Source organism: Rattus norvegicus, chromosome 15 (genome assembly GCF_021556685.1).
Source record: "Rattus norvegicus strain SHRSP/BbbUtx chromosome 15, alternate assembly SHRSP_T2T, whole genome shotgun sequence".
Classification (NCBI taxonomy): domain Eukaryota; kingdom Metazoa; phylum Chordata; class Mammalia; order Rodentia; family Muridae; genus Rattus; species Rattus norvegicus.
Window position 1 is genome coordinate 2,595,001 of NC_141548.1, and position 21,625 is coordinate 2,616,625.

The 21,625-nt window shown below is 48.0% G+C and overlaps 1 protein-coding gene and 1 long non-coding RNA gene across 6 annotated transcripts in view; one reads left to right on the plus strand and one right to left on the minus strand.

The window, feature by feature from the left end:
• Nucleotides 1-21,625, minus strand: part of LOC120096899 (uncharacterized) — a 37,994-nt gene that overhangs the window by 7,690 nt on the left and 8,679 nt on the right. The window contains exons 1-3 of one of the 4 annotated variants that reach the window (XR_015638605.1): nucleotides 18,762-18,875; nucleotides 18,182-18,418; nucleotides 6,864-6,907 (exon numbers count right to left, since the gene is read on the minus strand). This is a non-coding gene — a long non-coding RNA (uncharacterized LOC120096899). Of the gene's footprint in view, nucleotides 1-6,863; nucleotides 6,908-17,598; nucleotides 18,419-18,761; nucleotides 18,876-21,625 lie in introns of those variants that run through there. The other 3 variants (XR_015638606.1, XR_015638604.1, XR_015638603.1) reach the window with 3 other exon arrangements.
• Nucleotides 2,423-21,625, plus strand: part of Dusp29 (dual specificity phosphatase 29) — a 41,393-nt gene continuing 22,190 nt past the window's right edge. The window contains exons 1-3 of one of the 2 annotated variants that reach the window (XM_087585935.1): nucleotides 2,426-2,497; nucleotides 9,418-9,512; nucleotides 15,432-15,657. In XM_087585935.1, the coding sequence (XP_087442061.1) occupies nucleotides 15,461-15,657 (197 nt within the window). In that variant the 5' untranslated portion in view covers nucleotides 2,426-2,497; nucleotides 9,418-9,512; nucleotides 15,432-15,460. 2 annotated transcript variants of the gene reach the window in all.

Here is a 21,625-nt window from a genome sequence, read left to right on the forward strand (position 1 = left end):
GCAGCATTTGAGAAGCTGAGACAAGAGGGGCAGAAGTTCAAGGTTAGGCTGGGATACATCATGAACTTTTATCTCTAAAAATAAACATGTGTGTATATATGCATGCATATACACACATACATATAATACCTATTTGCTGGGATTCCAGGCACATTCTAGAGCTCCCCAGAACCGTTAGGCAGGGCCAGTTAAACAGCCACCCAGTGTTGTCATGTTCTGTAGACCATCTTGGTACCCAGACTTGACAGATAGATTCCATCATCTTCCACTGAGGCACCTCCACATATTCCACATACTCCCATACTCCAGAGCTGTGTCTGCTTCCAAAGTTAGTGGCAAGACAGCCTACCCCACTCCCCAGAATTCAGCCTCTGTCCCCCCACTCCCCCTCCACATTTGTTCTAAGGACACGAAGACAGGAAAAGACCAAAAGTTTCCCTGGCCTGGAAGGTATATGTCACAAACCTAGAGGTACAGGTCATGCTTGGCCAGCACACAGCCTGACCCTTAGCAACCACAGCACCAGATTCCACAGTTTCACGCACTGACAGGGAGCAAAATCCAACGCCAACCCTGGGTCTTGGGCTTTCCCGGCTCAGCTGTGTGAGAAAGCAACTTCTGTTGTTTAAGCCTCCTAGGTTATGAGTTTTGTTAGAGCAGCTAGGGTTGGCTGTGCACACCCTGAGTGGGAAAACCAAGATGTCAGCAGGAGGCTGACTCCTTCTCAGCTGTCCAAAGGGAGAATCTACTTCCTGTCTACTTTAGCTTCCAGAGGCTGCCTCCCAGCATGGATGTTCTAGTCTTTAAAGCCAGCAGTAGGCCCTCCCCTTTCACATCCTCTCATGCTCTCTTCCTCCCCTTTCTCCCTTCCTCCCCCACTTTAAGAAGCTTGTGGTGACAGTGGGCCCACTCGGGTGATGAAGCAGACCGCCCTACTTTAAGGTCAGATACGAATGGTCTTAACTCCTGGGCCCTTAATTCATTTTTTGCCATGTTGCAGTGCACTACTCCCAGCTCTCAGGGATTAGGAAGTGGATATCACTGGGGCGGGAGGTAGAGGGGGGCAGAATATTCTGCCTGCTCACACTTTGATGTGAGCCAAATTGAGAGAAAGCAGGAGAGGAGAGTGTGGACCCCTCTCTGCATTGGGAGAAAGAAAACTGGTTTAAAAAAAGGGGGATGGGGGGAGGTTCCAGGGGAGAAAAGAGTTTGCTAATGAAAATCACATTGTTGGGGAAGAAGTGTTGGTACCCATGTCAAAAATGACCACAGTATTACAAGGTCACAGCATTACAAATTCTCGAGAAGCTACGTGAACACAACAGAATGCTTGCAGAGGGAAGCTGTGGTACACATCTTCGTGTCCTGGGGGAATCTTCTAGGAGCTGGAATTATCTGGATTCTTCTAAGTCAGGCTGATCCTGTCCAGACAACATGGTGTTCGTTTCACCTGCATGGGGAGGTACGGAGGTGTCCCTCCATGGCTCTAGTTCTGAGTCAGTTATGCAGAGGATGGTGTGTGCCTCACAGACTAGCCTTGTTTTTTGCTTCAGAAGACAGACTCCTGTAAATGCTACTGCTCTTCTCTAACACAGTCTCCTCACAGATTCTTGGGGGTCTTGATGGAAAATGGTGGGAGTTTCTACCCTTCCCTGTCCTGTTATCCTACTCAGAGCATAAGCATAGGGTGTTTTGTTTTGTTTGGGTTTTGGTATTTTGTTTCTGGCTGTTCTTGCTCTCACTAAATAGACTGGCCTCAAACTCACAGAGATCCTCCTGCCTCTGCCACGCACACACACACACACACACACACACACACACACACACACACACGCTCATAATTACATAAGAGGGTAGGATTGTGAGCACCGTCCTCACTGAACTTCAGAACAACTGGGGAATTGGGAGTTTTGCAGAAAATGCTACCACACAGTGTTTGCCCATAGAGACCCTTTCTCAGGGTTTCATCGATCATTCTTTGTGATATGATATCCATTCCATCCATTCCATCCATTCCCAGGAGATACCAAACTCTCCGACAGAGCCGAGGTAGAGTTCTTTGTGCTGTGAACCTCCTATGGGCTCTGTGTCAGCAGGCAAACCTCCCCCAGCCCAGTCACCATTCTCACACAGAGCCCATAGAGGGCATTCAGACACCTGGCTTTATCCAGTATAAGAAGACAGTGTAAGCTGGGGACTTCCCCATCTGTCGCCACCCTGGCGGCCACATGTCCTGTATCTGTGGCTGAGCCAGAGACAAACACGTGGCCTCCAGGTACAGGACTGCTTAAGTCAAGGGTTTCAGGTCACACTGGGGAATCATTTTGCAAACAAATGCCACAGGTCTCCTCTCAGACTGGACAGCATGCAAGGTCAGTGTCAGCAGATCTGACCCTAAAAATAGGCCCTGTGAGCCGGTCTGGAGGTTTAGTGTAAGGCTGCCACACACCCTTCAGACTGGTACCTCTTAGCCCAGCCAGGCACTTGGGACGCACAGGTAAGGCCCTTGAATGGGATGACTGTTGCCTCTGGGGTTTAGCCAAGTGCTCTTTGGGAAAATGGCTGCGGGGCCTGGAAATCTCGCTTCCACAACTTCTGGAACTGTAGAGAACATCCTTTTAGTACGAAAGGCTTCTTGTTCTCCCCAGCCTTCACTGGAGGCAACATTGAATTGCTTTCTCTTTTCTTACCTCTAAATCTGAATTTCGGTGATGATTTCTAAGGGATAACCTAACGGGTTGAAGTTCTTGGGTCCTGTCTGAGCTTTTGGATGCTCTGTATTTTGTTTCGTATCGTGGAGCAGGGGAAATAGAGGCACCAGATTCTCTCGGAGCACGTGTAGGGCAGCACAAATTACGAAGCGGCGCTCAAGCCTCCAGTGTCCTGGCAATCTTAAGCTTCGTTCAGAATAAGATGCTCTCCAAAGATTTTCCCAATCTTGAGGGGAACATGGGGTTTGGGATGGAAGAGGTTGGATGATGGAGAGATGGAGTTATGTGACAGCACCATGCGTGGTAGGAAGGGAGAGGTATCCCGTGTCTCAGACAACCAGGCTCTCCCATTAGACCTCACTGCTCTTGTCCATCTGGTGGCCCCAGTAGTCACTGGTAGGCTTGGAATTCAATAGCTGTCAGGACTGTGAGGCACTGACGGTTCGGAAGCCGGAAGTGCTCCCAGAAGGGGACATGAGGGTCATGTGTGGAGAGGTCACCAGCTCCTGGGGGAACCCTCATACGTCACGCTCTTTCTGCTGCTTTGACATGTCCCCGGTGTTCTCACTCTATTGGAGGAGGACTCTGACATTTGCTTAGCAGCAGCAGGACTGGAGGGGCTTCTGGGGAAGTACTCTGGGCATGGAGGAGGTAGGAGGTCAGAGGAGAAATAGGGAAGGCCAGGCAGCTCTAAAGCCCCCTCACAGGCTAAGGCAGGTCTGTGCTGAGGAACAGAGGAGAGGCGACGGCCCCTCACTGTCAGTGAGGCAGATGTCATGGCTGAGGGTGTTTTGGCCCTGAGGTAACAGCTGGGTGGAGTGGCATGGGGCCTGTGTGAGGTGCACTTTGGGTAACTACTTTCTGTCCCATGATAAAAAGCAGAGGCTGTGCTAAGCCTGAAGGCTGGGCTTTGGGCTTCTATTCATTTACTTTCCTCCAGAAGTACAGAGATCTAGCAGCTTGCACTTGGGGAGGGACAGGCTCCTTTCAACAGCCACACTACTTTTGCCAGCGTTTCCTCATGCCCTGCTGTTGACATTGTCTGTTTTTGAATTGGAGGTTTTAGAGACAGTGTCTCTCACAATGTAGCCAGGCTGACTCACTGTGTAGACCAGGCTGGCCTCAAACACAAGGCCTCAGCCTCCCTAGTACCAGGATTTAAGCAGATACCACCATACCTGCCTCCCTGAACAGCTAGCCGAGCTCTCCTTTTAAGTATTAATGCACTTCCTTTATTCCACGTTCTCCCCTTTTTCAGATGGGGAAACTGAGGCATAGGTGAATCAGGTCACAGGGCTTAGGCAGTGGTAGAGCCTTGAGTCCAGCGTGCCTCAGAACTTGATGGTAAACTGACAGGGGGGCCTGGTACCCTTAATGCTCAGACAGCAGCAGGGACCCTCACTTGGCTGCTCTGTTTAGGAGGAGCAGGACCAGGGACTAGGCTAGGGAACGTCATTACATTTGTCCTCAACTTGACTCCAGAGCAGATGACGTTTAATTTCTGTTCAAGTGACTTTTGATGGTACTGTGCCTTCCGTTCCCACAGTAAGGAGGTGGTGAAGGCTCCTGGAAGCCTGATAAATCCAGCAGAAATGAACTATCTCAGCAAAGCCTCGCTTAGAGTTCACACAGGAACCAATGAATCCTGCCCCCCAAAAGCAGACAGTGAGACCTGTTGGTACCTGTATCTTCTTCTGAAACTGCCCTGCCACCACCTTCTACCTAGGCCGCACCACTCTACTCTCTCTCCCCTTGGCTTAGAACAACACTCACCTCCCTCTTCACCCAGGTCCCTACTCTGAGGAATGCTCTTCAAGCTGATACGGTGGGGCTAAGATAATCTCATTAAAAAACCCAGCCTGATATATTGTCCCCATTTATGTGTGAGGATGACAGATACGAGGTGCATAAGACTCAAGAGAGTCTGTGACAAACCTTTTACAACACCAGGAGGGGAACACACAGAATCGAAAGGCAGGGTTGGGGAGATGACTCAGTGGATAAAGCCCTTGCTGTACAAACAGGAAGACCCCAGCCGCCTGTGATCCCAGAGCTAGGGAGGCAGAGACAGGGATCCCGAGAGCAGGCTGGCTGGCTAGACCAGCTGTGATCCATGAGCTCTGGGCTCGGCAAGAGAACCTGACTCAGAAAATAACCTGGAAAGTGATCAAAGAGAGCCAGTGTCGACTTCGGGCTGCCACACAGATGCACATGTACATGTACCTGAACAGACGTGTGCCCACGCACACGCATGCATGCCTATGTTTAAAAATAATCAAGAAGCCCAGGTTTCTCCTCACGAGCTCATCCTCTGACTAGGGACGTGGCGTACTCCCTGTTGACAAAATCAGGATGCGATACTGCTTGCTGAACTGAGTCCCTGCTGTGCCCCAACTCACTGACTTGGCGTCATCTTTCTTTCTTTTCCTTTCCTTTTTTTTTTTTTTTTTTTTTTTTTTGAGAATGGGGTTCCTCTGTGTAGCCCTGGCTGTCCTCACAGAGATCCACCTGCCTCTGCCTCCTGAGTGCTGGGACTGAAGGCATGAGCCGCTAGCTAGTGTCATTTTTCCTAACCTCGCCGTCCCTCACTTTTCTTTCTGTATAATGTGGTGTACTTGTGTCCCACGTAGGAGGTTTCAAGAGCAGACATTTCCTGGGAATACAGTAAATGAAACCACCCATATATTGATTCCTTGGAGTCTGGCCAGGGCTGTTATTTCTCTGAGGACTTAAGTGGTGGTTTTAGGAAGGCAGCAGCCTTGGCCCTGAGCCTTGCCAAGGTCCTTCGCCTTCCCGGTGTGGCATTTGAAAAGGAGGCCTAGTGAGGAGAAATGGTCCGGGTGGGAAATAGAGGGAGCTCATATTGTGGACTCCAAGCCCCTCCCATTCCCAGCATAACCCCCCCTTTACCCTTCTCCATATAGGGCTTGCTCTGAGGTGACATTCTGTGGGAAACGATTCTTGAAAGAGTTTGGAAACTGCCGGCGGCATTCCCACACATCTCAAGAGGAGGCAGAGGCCCAACTACTCAGGAGTTAGGAACCACAACTGGTTTAGTGAGGTGTCCGTGGGTGTCATTCTCTCAACATAGCTCCCCCTCTGTCGTTGGGCAATGTCCTCCGGGCTCTCTCTCTTGTCTGAGAGGGAAGCTGAGTGTGGGCCTTCAGCCCCCTCACCACTCCAGGAGGTCCTACCTCTGCCAAGACTGGGAAAATCAATTAGGGGCTCATAAATTACCACCCAAAGCACTTGGAACCATTCGAAGAGTTAATCAAATGAGTTCATGACATTGACACCATCGGAGAAGTAATATTAAATTTCCTCTTAAACGAAGGCTTCTCTGGTTTTTTCTTTAATAAAAGGATTTTTTATTATTTCATATAATTGCCTCCTGTTAACATACTGCCAAGAATCCAAAAGGAAAAAAAAAAAGTCTGTTAGACTTGGATTACATCTGGTACATTAAGAAGTAAATTATAGGCAACAACAACAAGAGAAATTCCTGGGTTTTCTTGTCCAAGTTTTAGTTTAAAAAAAAAAGGTCCACACATTTTATGTTGTGGTTGGGTTCATTTTGGTAGATTTAACGTGGGTAAAGACAAGCAGTGACTTGAGGCGAGTTGAGAATATGTATACACTTACATATTTTACATACCCGTGCCAAATCCCAAATCCACCAGTAGGTACTGCTCAGCTAACAGTCATTATGCAACAGTGTTCTCCGCCCCTCCTCTCAGAGAGCATTTCAGACCCAACTCGGGTAGGGTTGGGGGAGAAACCTGGTGTACATTGCATTTAAATTGGAACCAACTTTCCCCTGGGAACACAAATCTCCACAGATTCCTCTCAAAAGAGGGCAGAATTTTTTTCAAAAAATTGTACATGTGTGTGTGCGTGTGTGCATGTGCATGTATGTGTGTGTGCGTGTATGTGTGTGTTTGTGTGTGTGCGCGTGTACGTGTGTGTGTGTGTGTGTGTGTGTGGTGTGCGCACATGCGTGCGTGCTGTGTGCACATGACCAGAGGCAGTGCTGGCTGTCCTGCTCTGTTATTCTTCCCCTCAGTCCTCTGAAACATGGTCTCCTATTGACCTGGAGGTAGGCCTGTAGCCAGCCCCCAGTGCCTGGGCGACAAGCTCATATGGTCATGTTACCTGGGGCCTGTTTTTTCGGCAGAACGAATTCTCCCCAGTTCCACCTGCAGATTAAAGAAAAAAAAAATCAAAGGCCAAATTAGGTCAAAAATTTCTAAGATGCCAGAGATCTTTATGGCCCAGCCTGTCCAGCTCCTGCCCAAACCTCTCTCACACTGACCTGGCGGGCCTCGTCCTGTGTTTGAAATATGACACATATGTAACTCAGAAGGTCAAGTCACAGAGAACATGGCGCTGCTTCTCAGCTCACCAATGACCCCAGAGTGTCCTGGAGGTCACTGGCTCGGTCTGCACCAAGTCCAGGCTGAAAGGAAGAGCAGGGCCCTTGCTCTGCCACTAGGAGTGGGAGTGGGAAGCAGAAGAGGAAAGAACTTCCCTCAGGATGTTTTCACCTCAGGCACCAGAGCCACATCCCTCCACAGCCTCTCACAAGGTCTTGCACTTGCTCCCGAGGCTTTCTTCTTCCTAAAGATCCTGTGCCAGCATTGGGGCTCCTACAGACTGGAACCCCATGGTTTCCCAGCAAGCACAGGGACTAGAATAATCGACAGAAGCTAGGCCTGACTGCTGCCCTGGAGGCCTATAGGTTAGATAACACATGACTGCTCTAGGGCCCTCAGGAAGGCAGCTCTCTGTTTCAGGGTAAGCACCTCTTAGACACATAATGACCGTAAAGCAGAACCTGCTTGCGATTTGGGGTGATTCTCCTGTCTGTATGCCGATGTCATGCACACATATCAGAGACACTAAGATGGCTGCTTACAAAGAAAACTAAACCAGTCATACTTTCACTCTACTACAATAGCACATTGCCAGTGTTAATCATGCATCTTTCTAGAAACACAGAATCACCATGCTCCATAACCTTCTGTTCTCTTCTCCCCAACGGCCTCCCCCACACCCACCACCATGACCTTCTCCTCCCCTTTCCTCTTGAGAAAGTCTCACTCTAGACCTTGAGGTGGCCTGGAACTTGCTATGTAGACCAGGCTGGTCTCAAACTCACAGAGATCTTCCTGCTTCTGCCTCCCAAATGCTGGGATTAAGTGAACCGTGGTGTGCGGTTTTTTCTTTAATTTCCTCAAGCCACCCAAACATATCTGTAAGGTTGGGTAATGAGAAGGCTGACATAGCCTCAAGGTTCTCCAAGGTGACATTGGGAACCCCCAGTTTCAATAGGTACGTGGAGGTCTCTATCTTGGAAAAACGTTATATGGTAGTTTGTGGCCCCAAGCCTTTCCCTACCTACCCACCAGCAGGTCACAGCTCTGTTTAAGAGCACAGTGGCTCTTGTTGCTCCCCGCTACCGTTTTCAGGGTAAGGTGCTTGTGTTTTGTTTCTTTTGCTGCAGGAGAAAACAATTTCAATCTGATTCCAAAATTTTAACTTTAACCCTGTCATAGTGTCTTTTTTTTTAAAAAAAAAAAAAAAGGAAGATTTATTTATTTGTTATATGTAAGTACACTGTAGCTGACTTCAGACACACCAAAGAGGGCATCAGATCCCATCACAGATGGGTGTGAGCCACCATGTGGTTGCTGGGATTTGAACTCAGGACCTTTGGAAGAGCAGTCAGTGCTCTTAACCACTGAGCCATCATCTTTCTAGCCCCCCTGTCATAGTGTCTTATAACTGCAATCTCAGTACTTGGGAGGCTGGGGCAGGGGGGCTGCTCAAAGTTCAAAGCCTGTCTAGTCTATATAGTGATTCCTAGGCCAACCAGGCCTATGTACTGATGTCCTGTCTAAAAAACAAAACAAAGCCAATAATTTCCAAGCACATGCTGGTTCTCTGGCTTTTTTATAAAAAGGGGCTGGCTAGATGACTTAGCAGGTCAATGCACTTGCTGGCAAACCTAGAGACCTGCCTCCCACACCCTAGGACCCATACAGTGGAAAGAACAAACCCCACATGCTGTGCTCTGACAACACAAGCACACATCCAGGTAATCCTGCACACACACACACACACGCACACACACATGCATGCACACAAGTACACATGCACATATACATATCCATGCAGGTGTGCGTATACACATGCACACACATACACACGTGCACACACGTGTGTGCATATATGTACACATCCATGCAGGTGTACACATACATATACCAACACATGCACTCATACAATAAAAACTTTTTTTTAATATATTAAGAACCAGCAAGGTGGCTCAGTAGGCAAAAAAATACTCTCTGCCAAGCCTGAGTTCAGTTGCCAGGACCCAAATGGTGCAAAAAGGGAACCAACTTCCACTGTTTGTCCTCTGACCTTTACACTTGTACTACGTGGACTGTGATGGTTTGCATATGCTTGGCCCAGGGACTGGTACTATTAGAAGGTGTGGCCTAGGGGCTGGGGATTATAGCTCAGTGGTAGAGCGCTTACCTAGGAAGCACAAGGCCCTGGGTTCGGTCCCCAGCTCCGAAAAAAATAAAAGAACCAAAGAAGGTGTGGCCTTGTTGGAGGAAGTGTGTCACTGTGAGGGTGGGCTTGGAGACCCTCCTCCTAGCTGCCTGAGGATGCTCAGTCTGTTCCTGGCTTCCTTCAGATGAAGATGTAGAACTCTCAGCTCCTCCTGCACCATGCCTGCCTGGATGCTACCATGCCCCCGCCTTGATGATAATGGACTGAACCTCTGAACCTGTAAGCCAGCCCCAATTCAATGTTGTCCTTTATAAAACTTGCCTTGGTCATGGTGTTTGTTCACAGCAATAAGACCCTGACTAAGACATGGACTAAGTACACATGTGCCATGACACGAACCCCCCCCCAAAGTAAATAAAATGTGAAAACATATATATCTTTAAACAATAAAAAAAAACCCTGAATTGCACTCCTACACAGAATGACAGTTTGCTGTCCCCTATCAGAGGGGGCACTGACTCTTTAGTGTGCCACAGTCCTCGCTATTCCCTAACGTTTCTTCCATACCACTAGCAGACAAGTTACTGTTTGTTCTTTAGTATCTAACTACTGTCTTCCACTCTGCTAATTATGTCAGCGACCTGTACCCCTCGTGAAGGAGCCAGAGTTGGCTTTTGTTTCTCTGACAGGGATGCTCTCACGGCCGAGAAGCCTTGAGAGCTGGCGTTTGATTCTTCAGGTCCAAGCCTTTATGGATGAAGCTGTAACAGGAATCTGGAAGCCTGTCTTGACAGCCTGCCCAGCTCTCGTTATGACATTTAGTCTGTGATTGATAGGGTGTGTCATGGAGACCTTGGCAGTTCATCTCTGAGTAGAATCTATGGAAACCAAACAGAGCAGACCTGTCTTCCCCTTTTGGCTGTGATCTGGGAAACAGGCTCTCACTGCCTCTAGAAGAATGAGAGGTTTGGGAGCTGTGTGGGTGGGGTTTGGGGGGGCGGGCGGGGCGTGCACAAGCCGCCTTCAGGATTTGGAAAGATTACAGATCTGTGGTTTCTGGACAGCCCCATGCTTTGTTCCTACATCGCGCTGGAAGATAATAGATCCCAGAGCCCCTTCTAAGTGCCAAGCCGCTCTGGGTACACAACGCCACTTCCTCTTCTGTCTGGAAATGCAGCCAAAGCTTTAATGCAGGGCCGGGCTGGGAATGGTTCCCTCCAATGCAGGGCCTGGCTGGGAATGGTTCCCTCTGCCGCCCCGCCGAAGCCTAAAGAGAGGAGAGGCCTCACAAGGGTGCAGTCCCCTTTAGTGGTCAGAAGATCTACAACGGAACAGACTCCAGCATCTCCTTACAATCGCACCTTTCCAAGTCCCCTTAGCGACAAGCAGGACTCACAGGGATTTAAGCCACCGGATTTAAGAATCCGATGCCAGACTTAGAAATAAGATGAGTGGTTGCGGTGGGGGTGCACTGAGCAGCACATCTTTGCAATTAAGGCTGCTGTGGTCCTAAAGGAAAGTTGTAACTATGGTCTTAGGAGACTGAGGAGTCTGGGCTGGTTCCTACAAGGGAAGCTTCAGGTAGACCTTGCAGTTACGCCATCCACCTCCCCAGAACCCCAGCAAGCAGGCCCACGAGTCAAGCGCAGGTCTCAGCAACCACCCCGGGAGGAGGCACAGTCCACTCAGTGTCCTCTCTGCACTTTCCTCCCCGGCACCCAGTCAGGCCAGGGAGCCTCAGCCCTACTTCCAAAGCCCTGAATGAGTTCCCAGCCAGACTGCACAGGCCTTTGCCGTTCATCAGTGGTCTCATTCTTATCTGTTCACCCGGTGGTCCAAGTCCTTCCTCTCCCAGGCCTGGATCTGCATCGGGAACCAACGCCCTGTTCCTATATCACCGAGAAGACAGAAGGCATTTGGGGCATCCTTTTTTTTTTTTTTTTTTTATTAACTTGAGTATTTCTTATATACATTTCGAGTGTTATTCCCTTTCCCGGTTTCCGGGCAAACATCCCCCTCCCCCCTCCCCTTCCTTATGGGTGTTCCCCTCCCAACCCTCCCCCCATTGCCGCCCTCCCCCCATAGACTAGTTCACTGGGGGTTCAGTCTTAGCAGGACCCAGGGCTTCCCCTTCCACTGGTGCTCTTACTAGGATATTCATTGCTACCTATGGGGTCAGAGTCCAGGGTCAGTCCATGTATAGTCTTTAGGTAGTGGCTTAGTCCCTGGAAGCTCTGGTTGCTTGGCATTGTTGTACTTTTGGGGTCTCGAGCCCCTTCAAGCTCTTCCAGTTCTTTCTCTGATTCCTTCTATAGGGGACCTATTCTCAGTTCAGTGGTTTGCTGCTGGCATTCGCCTCTGTATTTGCTGTATTCTGGCTGTGTCTCTCAGGAGCGATCTACATCCGGCTCCTGTCGGTCTGCACTTCTTTGCTTCATCCATCTTGTCTAATTGGGTGGCTGTATATGTATGGGCCACCTGTGGGGCAGGCTCTGAATGGGTGTTCCTTCAGTCTCTGTTTTAATCTTTGCCTCTCCCTTCCCTGCCAAGGGTATTCTTTTTCCTCATTTAAAGAAGGAGTGAAGCATTCACATTTTGATCATCCGTCTTGAGTTTCCTTTGTTCTAGGGATCTAGGGTAATTCAAGCATTTGGGCTAATAGCCACTTATCAATGAGTGCATACCATGTATGTCTTTCTGTGAGTGGGTTAGCTCACTCAGGATGATATTTTCCAGTTCCAACCATTTGCCTACGAATTTCATAAACTCGTTGTTTTTGATAGCTGAGTAATATTCCATTGTGTAGATGTACCACATTTTCTGTATCCATTCCTCTGTTGAAGGGCATCTGGGTTCTTTCCAGTTTCTGGCTATTATAAATAAGGCTGCGATGAACAAAGTGGAGCACGTGTCTCTTTTATATGTTGAGGCATCTTTTGGGTATATGCCCAAGAGAGGTATGGCTGGATCCTCAGGCAGTTCAATGTCCAATTTTCTGAGGAACCTCCAGACTGATTTCCAGAATGGTTTTACCAGTCTGCAATCCCACCAACAATGGAGGAGTGTTCCTCTTTCTCCACATCCTCGCCAGCATCTGCTGTCACCTGAGTTTTTGATCTTAGCCATTCTCACTGGTGTGAGGTGAAATCTCAGGGTTGTTTTGATTTGCATTTCATTTGGGGCATCCTTACAAGAGTTTTCTTGACTCTTCAGCCACACGTCAGTCAATTACGATCGTCTGCGAGCATAGACTCTTCTGGGATCTTGTTAAAACACTGGCTCTCCGGCCCTGCCTTGGTCTAGTGTGTAATCCCAGAATCTGTGTTTTCAGCTGGTTTGATGGCTCTAGTAGAGCTGCTGGCCTTTACAAACACACTGGCAGGCTCCAAAGCAGGGTCCCTGGGCCACACATGCTTCTGCCATCCCCCATCCTCAGGGGCAGACACTGATAGCTACTGATCTTTTCCTGTACCCACTGTGAACTTGGGAGAATTGAATTCCTGACACAATGGTTTTGGTCTTTTCACTGCTCTTAAATGTTTAAAATTGTTCTTAAGAGACTGGGGTCTCATTCTCAATGCTTAGATTTCTGGTCTGAAACATCCTCCCAGAATATTTTGGACCGCAGGCACGTACCCCTGAGCCCAGCTCTTTTGAACTGAATCACAGGGAATCCTAAGCACACAATGAGAAACAGTAACTATGTCGCAGCCATTCTCCAAACCCAACTACCACCCCTAGCCAGCCCTGCCTCACACGCACCTCCATCGCACCCCAGACTCCAATACTGTGTTGTTTGCATTTATACAGCTATATGCTGATATTTTGATTCTATATGTGTACATGCCACAAGCATGCGGGAAAGCCAGAGACAACCCTCTGGAGTCTATTTCTTTCCTCTTCCATGTGGCTCCTGGGGGTTGAACTCAGGTCTCCAGGTTTATATAGCAAGCACTTTATACCTGCTGAGGCATCTCACTGGCCCTCCAACTATATTGTTTCTGATGCAAATTCTATACATTATTTCACTCATCTGTTAGTATGTTAGTATTTTCCCGTTTTTTTTTTTTTTTTCATTGTTGAGATAGGGTTTCTCTGTGTAACCCTGGCTGTCCTAGACCTTGATCTGTAGACAAGGCTCAGAGTTCTACCTGCCTCTGCCTCCCAAGAATGGATTTTTTTTTCTTTTTTTTTAGGAGCTGAGGACCGAACCCAGGGCCTTGCGCTTACTAGGCAAGCGCTCTACCACTGAGCTAAATCCCCAACCCCCCAAGAATGGATATTAACTGTCCCTATATCCAGCTTAAAGATTTATTTTTAATTGTGTGTGTGTGCTGTGTAGAATGTGCATATGAGCAGGTGCTAACAAGATCTAGAAGAGGGTGATAAGTACCCTTGAAGCTCAAGTCATGGCCACTTGTGTACCATCTGACTCATGGGTCCTGGGAACTGAACTTAGGTTCTCTGAAGGAGCAGCACAGGCTCTAAACTGCTGAGCCATCTCTCTCTCTCTCTCTAGACTGCGAACTTGTTTTAAGAATCATCACCACATGAGTGTTTAATGTGCTTGAATCCACTGGAGTTATTTTTAGTTTGTATGTCCAGAATGTCCTTTTCTGAGAAGCTCGAGCCTTCCAAATTGCATTCGGGGTAGTGCTCGGTCCTGGCGTTCTCCAAACCTCCCGGCCTTCCTGATAGTCTTTCTTCCATCTCACTCTCCCCACCGCCCTCCCTCTCAGCAGACGGGCGCCGCATGTGCCAAACATCTTTATCCTTTCTCTCATGTGTAACGTGGGGGCTAATAGCAACGTTCAGAGTTAAGACTGAGTTAGTGGCTTTAAAGAAATGGGAACAATGGCACCTGTCTCAAAACAAGTGCTTTGTCAGTTTGATCGATCATCCTTCAGTACCCATGGAGGAGTGGTTCCAGGCCTCAGGGTACCAAAGTCCATGGATGTTCAAGTCCCACTTACAAAATGGCACTGTTGTGGTGGAGAAGCGGCTACTATGCTTGCTTTTTGGTAAGGCGAGAGCTTGCCTACCATGCACCAAGCTCAGGGTTTGACCCTCAGCACCCTATAAACTGGGAATGGTGGTACAGGCCCTTAAGGTCAGCACTGTAGAGGTAGAGGCCAAAGATAAGAGACTCGGGATCCTTGAGACCAGTCTGGGCTACAAGAGACCCTATTTCATGGGGGTGGGGCACTATATTTGCATATGAACACCACACTTCCTCCTGGGGACTTTAAATCGTCTTGGGTTACTTGTGGTACTTGATACGGTATTTGTAGTGTGTGAGCAGTAGTTAATTAGGGAGTAATGTCAAGAGAGAGAAATCTATGCAGGTTCAGAACAAGTACCCTTTACTCATCTGAGTGTTTTGAACTTTGGTTGGTTGAACCTTTGGACTGGGAGCTGTGTGGATGAGCAGCCACAAAGGTCTGATCTACTTGTCAAATCAACAAAATTCCCTGGGGACAATGGAAACATTTCCTTCGCATCCCATCAGCGGTGTCCCGAAAGTTTTCAATCTGCAGGCACAACTGTCTACCAGGGACATCTCTCTTGACCCCCCTGAGAGGGTAAGGCAGCAGCAGTCAGACTTCAAGCGTAAGAGCCATGAATATGATCGATCCCAGGTATCCTGAGGAGATGGCTGACGCTCACACAGACAACTTCCCTTCCACCCCAAAGCTTCAGAAGTAGTGCGTTTCTGTGTGGCTGTCAGAACTAAACCACACCCACTCTAGATTCAGCCACCTGTCCTTTCTTCTGGGCAGCTGTTTCCTGCAGATTCTGAGCGAACCATAGCTCTATTCAAACTCAAAATGTCCAGAGAGAGTAAGTTCCAGTCAGATAAAGGAAAAAGCAGCCACCAGAGGAATTGGACCTAATAAAAATAAAAAAAATAAAATAAAAAAAACCAAGGGGGATGGGGAACTGGCTGCCCAGATTCAAGCTGCTCTTGGGTCTGCTATATTTCCTGAGGATTCGGCTGTGTGAACACTGGAATGTTGGGGAGTGTCGTTTAACTGTCATCATGGCCTTTCTCACTTACCTGTGTGGCTTGGGGTGAGCAAGAAGGGGGCATAGCAGGCAAGGGCACGCCCACCAAATTAAGTTCTGCTTCTCACTTCCTCTATGAACCCCAGCATCTGCCCCACCCCCCTAACCCTATTCCCACCCTCTCTCATGCAGAAAGGAAAAGAACCTCCCTTGGCTCCAGAATGGCATCAGGAGACACAAAGACAAGCGTCAAGCATGCCCACCCCTGTGCCGAGAGGTTGTCCCTGCAGCAGGAGGAGGGAGAGGCTGAGGACTACTGCACCCCTGGAGCCTTCGAGCTGGAGCGCCTCTTCTGGAAGGGCAGCCCCCAGTACACACACGTCAATGAGGTCTGGCCTCGGCTCCATGTTGGTGATGAGTAAGTTACAGGCTCAGCCCTGTTGCCCTGGGGAATGCAGTGTCTCCTCCATCACTCTCTACCAATGCGTACTGACAGGCCTGGCCTTCCTGCTTGGCTGTTTTATAAGAAGTAAATTAGTTAGTGCTCATTTCCACTTTATAGAGAACCCAGAAAAAAGCCTAAGCAAGGCGGGCTTATTTTTCTCTTGGGCATAATAAGTCCAAAGGGAGGCTTAGCTGAGGCTAGCATGGGGGACAGCACGGGTATGGAGACAAGGGTTTCTGGGAAGTGTTTCACCATCATGAGGGTCTAGCATTTTCTTCATGGTTGCTCATGATCCAAAATGCTCACAGGGCTCTGCTGTGACCCATAGGACCCAGAGAAAAGGAAGCTAGGGGAAAGGAACTCAAGAAAGGCAGCTTTCCAAGAGGAAGCCTAGCCTAAGACTTCCCCTGCACCTAGCTGCAAGAGAAGCTGGAAAATGTAGTCTAACATTGTAACTGTTAACACAGTAGGAATGGGAGCTTGGTATAGGAGTACCCCCTCCTTGTGTCTGCAAGACAGTAAGTCAAAAACTCAGCTCACTGCCCCCTTTGTAGGACTTAGTCTATTTCCCCATTTCACACACACTGTGAGAAAGGTCTGATGATGATTATGGCCACCATTTTGGGACCACTGTGTGGTAGGCACTACCTTAAGCACCCTGCAAACACCACCTCATTTTTTTTCATGATAACCCAATGAAAGAGAATGTCTCAAGGTAAGGGAACTGAGTCACAGAGCTGTTTAGTAAGTACCCCATATCCTAAACCTTGGTGAGAGAGAGCTGAGGTTCATGACCTCTACTTCAATCTCCCCAATCCCCCATCCTTCTGAACTGCAACCCAAGCTCTGCCGGTCCTTGGAGCAGATGGACAGGACCCCTGTGCATGAGCAGATGGACGCTCAGAAGAACAAAGGTAAACTATTTAGAACGGGCAGTAGCCCTTGTCTTATTTTTTTCCCCTTAATCTTTTTCATTTGTTTAAGGTCATAGGAAGTTAGAAAAATTGCGTGCTGTTTCCTACTTAACTAAACGAAATAGAGGGCCATAAAAAACAAATTGCAAGGCAAACATTGTGCTGCATGCCTATACTCCCAGCATGTTAGAGGTCAGAGACATGAAGACTACGGAGTTCAAGGTCAACGTCAGCTATACAGTGAATTCAAGGCTAACCTGGGCTTATGAGATGCTGTCTCAAACAAAACAGACACACATTTCTCTTTTTCCACTCTTAATTCTGCCAAAAACCCAAACAAGCATTAAGTTTGGGTTTTTAAAAGCAGTGTGTGCGTGTGTGTGTGTGTGTGTGTGTGTGTGTGTGTGTGTGTGTGTGTGTTCCTGTGTGCACATGTGCAAACCACAATGTACGCATGGAGGTCAGAGGACAATTAGGTGGGGTTGGTTCTCTCTCCACCATGTGGGAACCAGAGGTTCTGAACCTAGGGTATCTGCCTTGCAGCAAGCACCTTTACCCGTTGCACCATCTTGCTCTGTCCCCTACATTAAGTTCATGTGCTACATTTACTTTCTGTGTGCTATTTCAAAGGTAAAAAAAAAAATCATACAAGCACACACACACAAACAAGGCACTTTCCTTTCATTTAAACAGATTGATCTTGCTAAAGAATTTCTTTTCGTTATGTAGACACGTGTATGCCTTTGGGGAGGGGAGCGTATGAGTGGCCTCTGCTGGGCCAGAGTCTCAGACCCCCTGGAGCTGTAGTTGTGGGCAGTTGTAAGCTGTCCAAGGTGGGTGCTGTGAACTGCTGGGGTCTCTACAAGAGCCTTTTTAATTCTTAACTGCTGAGCAGTCTCTCTAGCTCCACGAATGACTGTTTTGCTGTGTTTGTTGAGACAGGGTCTCAGGAGCTCAGGCTTAAACACTTTCTTCTTTAAAAAACAATTTCTACAATGTATGCTGTTCTGCATTTTTAATATTCCACAGTACAACTGTGGTACAATTTGTCCAGTCATTCCCCATTGAGAGCATTAGGGAAACTTAGGCAAGGGGTACACAGAACTCGATGTACTGTTTTCTCTTAGAATCCAGCTCTACTGGGATATAATTTATGTGCCATAAACCCCATCCTCTTAAATTGTACAATTCAATGATTTTATGATACTCTCAGAGTTGGGCAACCACCGCCTGCACATCTAACTGCAGAACATTTTTATCACCTCAAGAGGAAACCGGGCTCCGTTAAGCAGCCACTTCTTACACCCATCTTCCTCAGGCCCCCTGCAGCCACCAGACTACCTTCTGTTCTTGTACATTTGCCTAATCTGGACATTGTACACCAATGGACTCGTAGATCAGGTGGGCTTTGTGACTCCCTCCACCTACTCGTCACGGTTCATCCACGCTGTAGCTCTATTCTCCTTTACTGCCAAACAACCTCTGTGTTATATTCGTAAATTTCCCATAAGTCAAACTTAGCTGTTGTCGAGGAGGGCATACATTTTGACCTCAAATGTCACTTTAGGAAGAAGGTAACTCACAGGAACAGGTTCGGGTACACAGGGGTATGAGCTCAGTACTGTCTGTATGGAAGACAAGCCGATGTAGAAAGCACACCTTCAGAAGGTCTGGAATTAATCCAAATGCCACCACTATGCAGTCAGCTTTGATTTAATGAAACAGGCCGCGTCCTTCTCAATGTTACTGTCCGTGCTGGGTCTACCTCTGACTCTAGTTCACGTTCAGTGCTCACCGGAGCACTGCTGGGATATTTTCCCCTTGCAGCAAAGAGAGAAGAAAGGCATGGTTAAACCGTGTCCTGACCCGGACGTGGTGCGTGTCATGTTTTGTTTTATTTTTGTTTATAAGGAACTCTGATATAGTCTGGCTTCCCAACTCCTAATCTTCCCGCTTCTCCCTCCGAAGGGGGAGATCATAGGCATGTGCCCTCAGCTCCCAGCCATCTTTATCCATATTCCATTGGGCCCGTAAGTTCACATGAAAACATCCAGTTGACAGGGTCGGAAAAGCAGAAGCCACCCTGGGGAGGGAGAACAAACATTCTAAAACCTAACACTGCCCCCTGGAATGATGTAGTGGCTTTTGGACGAGATCTTTTACCTTTCTGGATCCGTGTCCTGGCTTCTTAAGTAGTTGCTGTGAACCTTCAAAGCCTAAAGGAAAGCGTTTTAGAAATAGTAAAGTGACAACAAACTTCGACGTCATGGTAACCGTCGTTAGTGAAACATCCACAATTGTAGGTGCCAGCCAGCCTGTAGGAGGCGTAAGGAAGGGCTGCTTTCAGGGAACCACTGTGAGTGACTGACATGTTCGATCGGCTCAAGGGGGTACCAAATGATGGCAAATGCTTGGTTTTTGACCTCTGATATAACCTTGCTGCTTTCAGCCAAGACAATGTCACCGCCCTTTCAAGACAATCCTACTATGTTTAATCAAGCCCCAACACACACACACACACACACACACACACACACACACACACACACACAAATGCAAACATATACACATACATACACATGCACACACATATACACACATACACACACGTGTACACATATGCACACATATACACTCACAAAGATCTATACACATGCACACACATATATACATGCACACACATGTACATATATGCACACATATACAGTCACACAGATGTACACACACGCACACACATGTGCACACACACATATACACACACATGCACTATAATCACTCAATGACCAGGCAGCTCCAAATCAGTTGTGTGCAGAGAACAGAAATCAGCTCAGCCTCACGTTTGACCCTGATCCTCGGTATGATGCCCGCTTATCAAATTTCACAGACTTCAAAGGGTCATGAATTTCACGACCGAGCAGCCAGGTGATGCTCTAACCCCAGCTGCAGGATGACAGGAAAGCCCGAGTTTCTTGGTCTCCCTGGAGGTATTGCCCAAAGCTGGCTCCACAGGCAACAAGCCCCAGTTTTCACTTAACACGAGTCCCCACCCACCCATAAAGCACCTAGGATTTTGAAAGCCAGATACCAGACTCTGGAGGACATTTGGGAAGGCATCTACCATCTACTGCTGGAGTCCAGGCCAGTGACTCTTGGGGCTTGCCAGTGGCCAGGGTTATCCCCAAGAAGATGTCCAGTCTTTCTCCCCCAGGCCCTCTTTATGGAGACCTGTGGATGGCTGAGTTCTTGAGCCACAATGTCAGGTTTCTGCAGGGCTCGGGCCTGACCATCAAGCCCTCCGAGCTTCTGTTTCCTCATCTAATGGATTTAGGATTTAAGAAGTCCTCTCAACGCCTCCCCAGATGCTCTCCTGGCTTCCCAGTCTAAGGCTTGTCTCTCGAGGACTGCCTGAACGTGGGCTCAGTTCCAGGGTTGTCTTAAGGGGTTCAGCCCCACTGGGATGCCTAAAAACCTCAAGTCCCCATGATACATCAGCCCCACAGAGGGCCTGCTGGGTCTGTGGAGGATAGAGCATGGGCCAGCAAGCCACCTTGTAGATGTCCCCATGGAGAACTCATCCTCATTCTGCATTCACTCCCTGTAACTTGGTAAGGGACTAAGTCTGCTCCGGTGGGAAGCAAGGCTCCCGGAGAGTGGGCAAAAGCCCCCCTTTTCCATATTTGGGGTACAGAGTTCAAGTTCCCATTGTGTGTGGCTGCTAACTGTCTGCTGGCCTTTGGCAAAACATTTTATTGTTCTAGGACTTGGTTTCTTTATTTATTAAATAAAGGATGATTTCAAAAGTCCCTGTCTGGCTGTAATATACAATCCTTTTTAAATCATCCTATTTAATAAATTAGGCTTTATTAGATTCAAGCACATACTTGTGTTATTACTCTTAAGTCATTTAAATTAGATTCAAATTAGGTTAACCAAGTGTTGCCCTCCAGAGAGCCAGGGACTAGGAGATAAGAATAATTCATGGCCTCTTATCAATCAGCAGCCCCTAAATGGGTACCTCAAGAACTGCTTGAGCATGCTTGAAAAACACGCACTTCTGTGATTTAAATATTCTCGCCTTAATCTCCTCCACATCTTTCATTTGCTTAGCAAAACCTTTCTTTCTTTCTCTCCTTTTTCTCTCCACGTAGTTAGCAAGAAGGGCACTCTGTCTTACCACCGTGAAGGAACTGCCCAGTCCTAGGCAGGGCAGCTGAAAACGACGAGTTGACACAGAGTAATTGAGAAACCTCTCTCCTCACAGTGGTGTCCTTTGCTCTTAAACTATGCTGCCCGTAAGATGGGGCCCAAGGCAACTCCCACCAAAGCCTCGTTTCAGGGGGCCATCAACCACCCTAAACCCTCCTCGAAAAGCCAGGTCTGTCACGGGCAAATGCCACTGTACGGGTCTGATTCAGTAATCTCAAAAGCCAGAAGCATCCATCTCCTGGGCCTGCAGCTGGGGACACTGGAAAGGGAGGAGGGGGGCTCCCTTAGATGTATCTGGACAGTTGTGACCCTCTTCCCACGCACAGACACAAAATTATTATGGCCTTAAAGTACCAAGCAAAGCTGACATCTGATCTGCTGCTCCAAGGAGAGGAGTGGCCAGGGTAGGATGAAGCAGAATGTGCCAGCATTAACAATATCTCTGGCTGGGTCTTTCCCAGAAGAACCAGAAAACCTGAACTTCGAACCTTCAACTATTCCAAGAGGACACTAGTCAGATAGCCAGAGAAAGATGTCTGAAGACCCGGCCAGGCCTTCTCATGCTAGGTTAATCTTTCTTGGGCAAGGTTTGAACAATGTGAAAGACTTTCATTGCATGATGAGCCAGCGACCTAGTTTAATTACCAACACATTATGTTTCGAACATGGGCTTTCAGCATTTATTCTCGTTCCTTTCTTGGAATCCATCTTGGGGAACAAATTGTGGGGAGAGAAGCAGCAGGGGAAAACGCTTCTAGTTTTTCGTTTTGTTTTTTTAAAGGTTTCTAGTTTTTTGTTTTGTTTTTGAGACAGGGTTTCTC